This window comes from Phoenix dactylifera, unplaced genomic scaffold (genome assembly GCF_009389715.1).
Source record: "Phoenix dactylifera cultivar Barhee BC4 unplaced genomic scaffold, palm_55x_up_171113_PBpolish2nd_filt_p 000182F, whole genome shotgun sequence".
In the NCBI taxonomy this organism is placed as follows: Eukaryota; Viridiplantae; Streptophyta; class Magnoliopsida; order Arecales; family Arecaceae; genus Phoenix; species Phoenix dactylifera.
Window position 1 is genome coordinate 244,906 of NW_024067712.1, and position 11,059 is coordinate 255,964.

Here is an 11,059-nt window from a genome sequence, read left to right on the forward strand (position 1 = left end):
TAGGATATTGTCCGGGTGGCTTAGAGCATGCCAGTGCGACGTGATGCCATGCAGCAGATCCACACAGACTTGAGCTCACGAAGAGACGGTTTCGCCGATGGAATAGGGAGGTCGTGGGCAACATTTTTAGAAGGCTGGAGGAGGTAGAGGCTTCAATTGCTTATCTTCAAAAGAGGGAAAACCAGGGGGTGAGCTCTCGGAGGCTGACATGGCGGGCCTACGGGGGGTTATTTGCCACACATCACTCACTTATGCGACAGCATGAGGTTTTCTAGCAAATTTAGGATCCAATGGGTCAGTGAGGGGGACCGAAATATCAGCTTTTTCCACCGGATGACCGTCATCAGAAGGCAGAGGAGTATGATCCGATCCTTGCGGAATAGAATGGGCCAACGGGTGGAGGGCGAGTCTGAAATTAGATAGGTGTTGCTTGACTTTTTCAGATCTAGATGGACGGAGGACAAGGGTGTCGAGGACATCAGTCAGCTCCCGAGGCCGAACGTTGGGATTGGAGATGTAGAGAACGTGGCCTTGATTCGACCAGTGTCAGAGTTAGAGGTGCAGAAGGCGGTTTGGGCTCTGGCAGAAGATAAGGCCCCGGGACCGGACGATTTCTCCCCTTTTTTTCTTTCAGAGATATTGGCGCATCATTCGGAGAGCAGTGGTAGAGGCAGTATAGTTGTTTTTCAATCAGGCAATAATGACAGAGGATTAGAAGGTCACCTACGTCACTCTAATACCAAAGCGCCATGATGCAGCAGAGCCGAGCCACTTCAGACCCATCAGTCTGTGCACCACACTGTACAAGGTCGTGGTAAGGATTATGGTGGGCAAGATAAAGCCACTGCTGCCAGGTATCATCTGTCAAGAGCAGGAAGCTTTTATGGGGGATAGGAGTATCTCCGACAATGTTTTGTTGGCCCAGAAAATGATGTGGGATCTTCAGCGGGCTCCAAAGCGCCAGAGCTTGATGATGACAATTAAAGCTGGATATGGAGCGAGCAAATGATAGGGTTTGGTGGGGTTTCCTCAGGAGAGCATTGGAAAGCTTTGGTTCCACAGGACCGGGATAGGCTAGGTGTCGGGTGGTATTCAAGGGCCCAGCTTCTCCTTCCTGGTCAACGGCACGCTGTCACCTTTCTTTCAGTCCACCATGGGACTCTGACAAGGATGTCCTCTGCCTCATACTTGTTCATTATTTGCTCTAATATGCTTTTCTGTGTTTGCAGGCAGCGTGTGTGAACCGAGAGTTGGAGGCTTATGTTCCAACCCTGGGAGCCCGACCCATTTCACATTTACTATTTGTTGATGATTGTCTTTTGCTGGCCATAGCGAGAGTGAGGGATGCACGGGCTCTCAAGGGTGTGCGGTGGATTACTGCGTGGCTTTGGGGAAGAGAGTGAACCTCCAGAAATTAGCCATCTTCTTCAGCCCGAGCACGGAGCGTAGGGTCAGGAGGGAGATTAGGGAGATCCTGGAGATGCAAGAGCAGGAGGAGACATGGATCTATCTAGGGATACCCATCTCAAGCAGGAGGCTATAGGTTGCAGAGTGCTCTGGTCTAGCACAGTGGATCCAGAGTAGGTTGGAGGGCGTCATCTCTTTCTAAATTGAAAGAAATTAAGATATGAACGATATTTGGTTTTGACACTGCATGTTTTCATAACTGAAAAATGAAATAGAGAACTAATTGAACTTCGACCTGGCTATGTTGAGGACCCCGCCAATGGAGGCAGATACATTGGCAATTGACTCTCCTGAAGGACTTACTGCAAGAAGATTAGACGGTGTTTATAACCCTTCCACAGGGAACATGTGGTTATAGTGCAGGATCGACAAGATGAATTGAATATGTGAAAAGAATCTTAAGAATCTAAGAAATATTTGACTTATACCTTGGAACTACATATATATATATATATATATTCTACATATTATTGCTTGATTTATCTAGCTAGAGTATTTATTACTTATTGGGTTGTTTAGCTCATTATACAATTTCTTGTTGTTTTACATATTTCGAGAACTAGTCTATTGGGGTTCCAAAATGAGAGAGCGACTAGACGGATTGTGGCGCAAGCTATCTTAGATTAGGGTTATTTAAGTTGAGTTATTATCTTGGACATTCATTATGATTGTTGGACATTGCAAGGTTTTGTTATTTTAAGAATTAAGTGTTGCATGCTGGTAAATTATTGTTCCACTGCATATTTAGAACTGTGAGACTTTATGACTTAGTCAATGGAATAAGATTGCATTTATTTAGATGAATTATTTTAGATTTATATAATTGAGATGTTTGGTTAAGATGCCTTGCATGCTTGTGGAGAAAGTTCCCTACGGGTGTGCGGCAGTTGGCGAGTACCCCCGGCTCGCGATCTTGGGTCGGGGGCGTGACAATGGAAGATTCAACGTAATCGAAAAAAATGCAAGCAGACTACCAAAGGTGAAAAGCAGATGCCTTGGTATAGGGTAATACTGGGTCAACAAATGAAGACCTTAATTACAGCGTTGTTATTTTGCAGGTACTAAGAAGGTGATGATGGACATCCTATCAACCTCATGATCCTCGACCAATGAGATATGGAGGGTATTACTGACACCAATCTCAATAATCTAACTGGTGGTTAGGAACAAGTGCCATGTGAATTAAGTTGATTGAATCAAAGTAAGTGAGATTCATGTGACTCTTGCTAAGATTAGATAGAGTTTGACTGTGAAATCATATAGGGTATATACCTAGGCCTAACAGATAGAATTTGGTTCTGAGGTGGAGAAGCAAGCCAAAAGGTCCAAGCTTGAGCCATTAGAAGACCAAGAAAATAATACCAATCTTGGCCTCCTAGGAACAAAAGACTATATTGCAAGCTGAATGAGGGGAGATGGCCTACATAAGCTGCATCAAAGGTAGATAAGGCATGATTATCGTTCTAGTGGTTGCAGAATGATCATGCATGTATACTTACACAATGAAAGAATGGTTGGCAGCAATTATCAAAAATTCTAGGCATAGAGATCAGATGTAGGAAGTTACCGTTGGAGTGGACAATTATTGTATTTATAGAAAGTTACTAACTATTAATATAAATAAGTAGAATTATACTCTATAGAGGAATTCTTTGACAATCAATTCAATTAGTTTATTTTTATCTTTATCTTTACTTTTAATTTTATCTTTTATCTTGAGAGTAGGTATAACTTAGCTTTATACTATAGCCCCATGCTACACCCTTACTATAGCCCAACACTATACCCATACTGTAGCCTAACGCTGCTATACCCATTCTACCATAGCCTATAGCTACATCCGATCTATTTTTATCTCCTTCGAATAGCAGTGTAATTGTAGTGAAAGTCCTTGAAGGTCAAGGCACTTTGACCCACCCTACTCTCTATCCTTCATTCAACCTATAGTTTTCTGGCTAACTCGGTATTGGTGCACGCCCGTGTACATTCAGGCCCAAGCCTTACCCGATCAAGCTTGGTGTGTTGCCCTCTACTCTGACCAACCGAGCTCTCCGAAGATCCCGCGTTACTTAGCTCGCCCATGATGAGACAAAAAAAAGGGTGCCAATTGGCTCATTTGAATTTTTGAGCTCAAAGTTGGTGGCTTAACTTCCTGTTTTGATTGCAAACAGGTCAAGTTAGACTAGGGCATGCTTGACCCTAACCCGACTTGCTTTCATATATGGGTCTTGATGTTAGGGTCAAACCCAATCCAGTAGATGATTGGGTCAAGCCAAGTCGGGTCCATGGAAAATATTTCAAACCCAATATGTTGTTCCGATCGAGTCGAGGTCATGTATGACCTGGATATAGCCCACAATATTCGAGTCTAGGTCGCTAACAAGATTTTATGAAGTAAATTTTGTTATTACTTCTAAATCAAACTGAGTTTTCACTATCCCAAAATTATTTAATAACATAGTCAAAACTTCATGAACTAATATTTTCTAATACTGCAATCTTCTTTAAGAGATTAATATCCTAAACAGCTGGCCTTATATAGTGAAATTAATTTGAGCGTTTTTCTCTTAATAGAGAAAAAAATAGAAAACTTGAAGTACTTCCTTCAATTTGGGTTGGGTCAGATTGGATAGCTAAATAAACTTCAAAATAAATCCAACCCAAAATGTGAAGCATGTCTAATATTTAAACCTGACCGAACCGCACGAGTCTTTTAGATTGGGTTGGATCAGGTCAGGTCATAAAACAACCCGGCCTATTTGCGGTGGCAATTCTGGCTAAGCAATAATTTCTATTTTTTATTGTAATCAAGGAAAAAAAAAAAACAGATGGCTGTTAGTGTTAGCCATGCAGTCGCATAAATACCACGCGGTCTGGGTTTCAGACTTCGGCACGCACCCTCACATGTTGCTCCACATCCGCCGACACGCGATTTCTGCCCATTCCCTCCAACTTCTTTCAAAAATTATCTGCTATCGCTTCTCTATTTCCAGCTCCAAAGCCAGAAGGCTAACCAAGAAGAGATGCATCTCCCTCCTCGAAAATTGCAAGTCCATGAAGCAACTGAAGCAAATCCACTGCCAAATCCTCGTCTCATCCCTCCACCTCAGCAGGGATGTGATAGATGACCTCATGGTCTTCTGCACCGATCCTGTGTCCGGAGACCTAAACCATGCAACAAAGGTGTTTGAAACCCTCGAGAGCCGATCACTTTTCATCTACAACTTAGTGATTAAAGCATTCACAAAGAAGGGTAATCTAAAGAGTGCTCTCCTTTTGTTCGATAGAATGAGGGAGGAGTGTTTGCGGCCAGATAATTTTACATACCCCTTTGTTTTGAAGGCGATAGGCAGCCTTCACATGGAATTGGAAGGGAGAAAGAACCATGCACTCGTTGTTAAAACTGGACTTGATTTCGATCCATATGTAAGGAACTCACTGATGGGCATGTATGCCGACATGGGTAGAGTTGAGATTTCACAGTTGTTGTTCGATGAAATGCCTGAAAGGGATATAATTTCTTGGAATGTTCTCATCGCGGCTTATGTTAAATGTGGGAAGTTTGGGGACGCTATCTTTGTCTACTGGAAGATGGATCAGGAGGGTGTTAAGCCTGATGAAGCTACTTTGGTGAGTACACTTTCTGCTTGTGTTTCAACAGGGAATTTGGAGTTGGGAACAAGAATTCATCGTTATATGAATGAAGAATTTAAATTCAGTGTGCCTCTTGGAAATGCTTTGTTGGATATGTATGCGAAATGTGGCAGTGTAGATATGGCTCGTAGGTTCTTCAGTTGCATGCCAGAAAGAAACGTGATCTCTTGGACTAGCATGGTCTCAGGATATGTGAATTCAGGCCAGTTGGATGAAGCAAGACAGTTGTTCAACCAGAGCCCTGCGAAAGATGTAATTCTTTGGACTGCTATGATTAATGGATATGTGCAGTATAATCACTTTCAAGAAGCTATGGCACTTTTTAGAGAGATGCAGCTGAAAAGAGTCAAACCCGATAAGTACACGGTTGCTGCTCTTCTTACAGCTTGTGCTAGTTTGGGAGCACTCGAACAAGGAAAATGGATTCATGGATACATCGAGGACAATATGATAAAAATTGATGCTGTGGTTGGCACAGCACTAATAGACATGTATGCAAAATGTGGGTGCATAGAGAAGTCCTTGGATATATTTAGGGGAGTGGAAGGAAAGGACACTGCAACATGGACTTCAATTATCTGTGGGCTGTCTCTAAATGGGCAAACAAGCAAAGCACTTGAGTTATTCACAGAGATGAAAAGTGTTGGAGCTGAACCAGATGATATCACCTTTATTGGTGTTTTAAGTGCTTGCAGTCATGGAGGATTGGTGGATGAAGGCTGTAAGTATTTCGACGCTATGAAGAAAGTGCGTCACATAGAACCCAAATTAGAACACTATGGCTGTTTGGTTGATCTCCTTGGCCGTGCTGGTCTTTTAGATGATGCAGAGAAGTTGATTGGAAATATACCCAATAATAATGATAAAAGCATCTTACCTTTGTGGGGTGCTTTGCTTAATGCTTGTAGAATCCATGGTAATGTTGTGATGGGTGAGCGACTGGCCAAACAAGTAATTGAACTAGAGTTTGGAAATCCTGGTCTACATACTCTTGTGGCTAATATATATGCTGCGGCAGACAGATGGGATGATGTCACCAAAATAAGGAGGAAGATGAAAGATCTTGGCATCAAGAAGACACCAGGTTGCAGTTCAATTGAAGTGAATGGCATGATTCATGAGTTCCTTGTTGCCGATACTGCATCTCCTCAAAGAAGTCAGATTTACTCGGTGCTGAACAGTATAAGCAGGCTTACGGACTCGGATGAACAAATCGAGATAAATGATCAAGTCATTATTTACACATCATACCTTCTGGAGAGGTGAAACATGATGTTCCAGGGCAAATTGTCCACTGAAAGCCACATGGTTAATAAACTTGCTTGATTCTGGGAGATTCTCCTGGGAACACCGTTCAAGCCAAATCTTACTGAAGCAGCCTATACAGTTGACAGTCACACATTTGATTTTGAGATCAAATTTTTGTTTTGATGCCAGAAGTTAAAGCTTACCTAAACTTGACTAACATAGCTCTCTGGTGTTTAATGAGGAATACAAGCTTAGTAGCTTCTATTGGTAAAAACAGTTCGCCCAAGTGGGGTATTTTCGTGCGAAGATGCTGCCTACACCTGGACATGTTGTAACCAGAACTCGTACAAAGTGGAAGCCAGAAGACTCGGAGGATTTTTGAAGAACATGTAGATGATATTCTTGAATTATATCTTCCTGGAATATGACTCAGCTTATGTGACTACTAGTTTAATAATATAGGATTGTTGACGGAGAACCTTGCCTTTATTGCCTCACTTGTTCAGGATATTACACTGAGGGGATTTTCCTCATTAGCAAGGTTGTTGAAGGAGTGAATACTGACAGTATACTTTGTTTATTCAATTTCTCTTGATGTGCGTTCTTTCACTGTTTCTCAAGTTAATGTATTCTTGTCATTCAGAAGAAGAATATCCTGATACATTCATTATAAAAGTGGATATAAACCATATAACATTTTCACCTTTTGGCTCAACTGATCATACACTGTTCAGAGTACTTTACAGCATTTCTATCACTCATCAAGAAACCAAGGTGAGGGCTGATTAAATTTACTATCTAGAAGGCAAAGGCTGCATTGGTCTTGGGTTTACTTGCCTTTTTATTTGAAAGGAAAACTTGCCTTTTTTTCTCATAATTGACTTACCAGTTTTTTATCTCCATAATTTTACATATGCTATATAATTGAAAATCCTTCTGCTCTATTCAACGAAGGAATGAAAGCTTTTTTTTTTTTTCACAATTGATTTAGCAGTCTTGTATCTGCATAATTTTATATGTGCTATATAATTGGAAATCTTTCTGCTCTTTTCAGTAAACAAATGAAAGCATAGCTAATGTAGCCTACTGTATTTGAAATATAAAGTTGATCTGTGCTGACTCAGGCAAGCCAGGTCCTTGTGGTGTTGACTGTGTTCTAGGTGTTTGAAGGTTACATGTAGAATCATCTCTTTTACTTAACCCACCTGGATCATTGTATTAGCAAAGACCACTCTAAAAATCAGAAACTTAGGAAGATTTTGATGCTTCTTTAATTATAAAAGTTATTGTTAGCCGCAATCTTGGAAAGCAACACATCCAGGAAAGATGAGCCCACTTTTTCCCATGCCAACCCATTATTTGTGCACGATAGGCTCTAATTGTCTCATTTTCATATGGCTTATTTTCTCTTTCCGCAGTGAATAGTTCTTCAGCTCTGCTCTACATAACAAAAAGGGGAATAAATTTAGAATAATTTTTCTGAGCATGATTGTGAATGATTCATTTGTTGCTTCATATATAGCGTGCGTGCTCATCTTTAATAAATCGGCTTTAGCTTGTAATCAAAGACAAAATTGTATATGGGCTGGTTTTAAAGGCACAAGATTGACACAGTTGATTCAACTTTTACTTTTGGAAGATATTAATTTGATCCATTTACAGCAAATAGCATCCAGAAAATATTGTGCTGGTGAATATTTGTTTATCTATTGTGTCTTATAGAGCTAAAATATCATGACACTGAAAAAGAAGAGGAATATTTGTCTCAGGTTAACCAATGGACTATAATGACAAGGTACATACTACGTACACTCTAAAACTTGGGCCACAAATTTATGGATTTTACCAGTGGCATAACAGATGCACTATGGAGTGCAGGTTTTCTGTCCAACTTCAAGAAGGCACTGCTTGTGGATTTTGTCAGGAGCTAGCACAAACTTGCCAAATATCTGGCAAGTTTATCTTTCGTTCCCAATAATCTTTATCCTAAGCAGGTTTAATTGCTTAATGTTTCCTCACGAGAGCATGCATGCATCTTAGTTGTTCATGTCCCTGGGAAAAGCATTGCAGACCTACATCAATTTATGCACAACTATACCTAAATCTTACTGATCTAATATTGCAGTAATTCAACCAAGAACTAGTACTTAATTTAACTAAGCCTTAATCCCAAACATGGTATGCTGAACCCCGTACTGGACCGGTACCGACAGGCACTGGTCCAGTACAGCCCTTGAAATCGTTTCCGACCTAGCAGAACCGATCGGTTCTAACTCTGTACCGGTGCGAACCGGCTCGGTTCGCATCGGTACGGGTTAAATATTAAATTTGCCGCACGCTGTGGCCTTTTTGAAGATATTTTTTGTTCTTCATCTCATGATTTGAATCATTTGGAAGTAATAAGATGCATCATCTAGTTTAAACCTTAAACCTAAACATAGAAACATCAAAAAAAAATCCAAAAGAGAGAACTCCAAAAAAAGCAAAACGACGCTGAAGCTGAAACCCAGCAGAACCAGCCAAACCGGTATGGTACCGGTACCGGTGCCTACCGGTACATCAGTACGGTTGGTACGGCGGACCTTGATCCCAAACAAATTGGAGTTGGATACTTTAATCCTTTTTCTTCATTCCGCTTGATTTAAGACCATACTTTTTGAGAGATGTTGAGATATTAAGTCTTTCCTTACTAATTTAATTACGAATTAGCAAAACCAATCCATTCTGCAAGGCCAGAACAAGTGAAGAAAGCTCTTCAACAGGTGTATAATGCTGCCACAGACAAACTCAAGGAGAAGAAGCAGAGCTTCTCTTACCCATCCTTCCTGACAACATTGATTCTTTATATGGTGTGTTAGCATTTCTCACATTCCATCAATATGCTGTGACTGTTCTTTCTGTATATTCTTTGTTTATTATGTGCGCATGCCCATTATTGCAATAGTAGTCTTTTGATTGTGATGCTTGTATATGAACATTGGCGATCTCGGACAAAGATGTGCAACTGATTTGGGATTGATATGCCAGTGCTGCCTAACAAATCATGTTTTTAAAGTTAGCAAACAATGCCTGGCAACTGTGTCACTGAAAATTAATATCAAGGTATTTTAAGCACTTTATTCATTTTTCCGATAAAGAAATACATGGGGGAGGAAGAAACACCATGTTATATGATTCCTTACCTCCATTTCTTGTCTATATGATTCATGTAGATTGGAGGTAGAAATACCATACTTCTATATGCTATAAGTTGGAGAATTCCCTTGGTTCAGTGATATACCTATCATAATTTTTAGAGCAGATGTAACTCATCCTGAAACTGGAGAGGACTCTAGTCCATCAGTTGCTGCTCTAATGATTCCATTATTTAGAATTTGTATGTATAACAGACTGATGATGATACCCCTTAGTATATTTTCTCTAATCGATCCGTGCTTACAGGTTGTTGCTTCCCAAGACTGGCCTGAAGTGACAAAATATGCTGGACTTGTTTGTGCTCAAGTTCATTGACAAGAATTCATTCAGGATGTGTTCAAGACATGGCATGATTCTCAGCAGGGTACAGTTACGGGAGGCATGCTCATGCTTGTTTCTCTTTCCTTGAAAAGGGGACTTCAAATTACATTTACTGGAGAGCAATCAGGTATCTACCTGGGGGCATGGTGAGGCTGTTGATGGTTAGATTAAGGTTGGATGCCTGTGATTCGTTGAATGGCAAGTCCTTCTTCATTGGAACTTTGAAACTAATATTTGCACTCTCATATCAGCTGCTGAAGCATTCATACGAAAATTTGCCAATGAAAATATCAAACCATACATCTTTACATAACTACAAGTTATTACAGAAAGTCCATGCTTTTTTACATAATTTTTTTGTCTTTTTAAGGCTTGCAACGATAGGAAGAAGTCAGAATATATAATTGTATAATCATATGTAATTCATCTCTTTACCTGTTTTTATTCTTTTCTTTTTTTCTTTTTTTTGCCAATATGTCAGTCCCATGGTTGATATATATCAACCAAGATATCAGGATATCTTGAAACATTTTAAAATGCTTCATTCTTCATCTGATGATTTTATTTATTTAACTTGAAGATTTGCCTTTCTCTATCTAGTTTATTAAGTTAAATAGGATGCTAATGAACGTTAACTCTACACATGTATGTAATTAGCAATATGCCACCATCATATTTGTTCATTTGTACTGCAAACTTGTGGTTTGAGACAATTATATTAGATCACATGCTTACTAGAAAATCTTGGCCTTCAACCTGTTTTTATAGTGGCATCCGGTCATTATTTACTCTAGATAGATCCCATAACTGGGGCTTTTGAATTGATTGACACCTGAGTTCAGCTCTTGTAATGTTCTAAGCAAGGTGTTCCTCATCATGTTTTTTTTTTTTTTTTTTGCTACAACGGATGATTTATATCAGTCTAATATGAATAAATCCAAAAAAGTCGGAAAGTAACAAAGCACCTAATGATCATACCATAGCTCAGATTAAGGATGCTGTCTAGGACCTGTCAGGAATACAATTGACGATGAAGCTGTTATCCTTGTGGGATTCTGAACATCCATCATTGTTGTAATTGTTTATTGCAATTATAATGCTCTTCATTTAAAAGAAGCAAACCTGCTAGCAGATGCAAACCGGCTATCCTCAAAATTTACTTTTGTAGTTCCTC

The 11,059-nt window shown here is 40.0% G+C and overlaps 1 protein-coding gene across 2 annotated transcripts; it reads left to right on the forward strand.

The window, feature by feature from the left end:
* Nucleotides 1-4,366: 4,366 nt before the first annotated feature.
* On the forward strand, nucleotides 4,367-10,424 carry LOC120105034 (pentatricopeptide repeat-containing protein At1g31430). Of its 2 annotated transcripts, XR_005507416.1 has the most exons (2): nucleotides 4,367-6,910; nucleotides 9,811-10,424. XR_005507416.1 is itself a non-coding variant. In XM_039117084.1 (1 exon), exon 1 carries the CDS (start codon nucleotides 4,372-4,374, stop codon nucleotides 6,385-6,387), a length of 2,016 nt encoding a protein of 671 aa, XP_038973012.1. In that variant the 5' UTR covers nucleotides 4,367-4,371; the 3' UTR covers nucleotides 6,388-7,071. The 2 variants fall into 2 exon arrangements, 1 of the variants encoding a protein (XP_038973012.1); XM_039117084.1 differs by lacking the exon at nucleotides 9,811-10,424 and having other exon boundaries at nucleotides 4,367-7,071.
* Nucleotides 10,425-11,059: the final 635 nt, after the last annotated feature.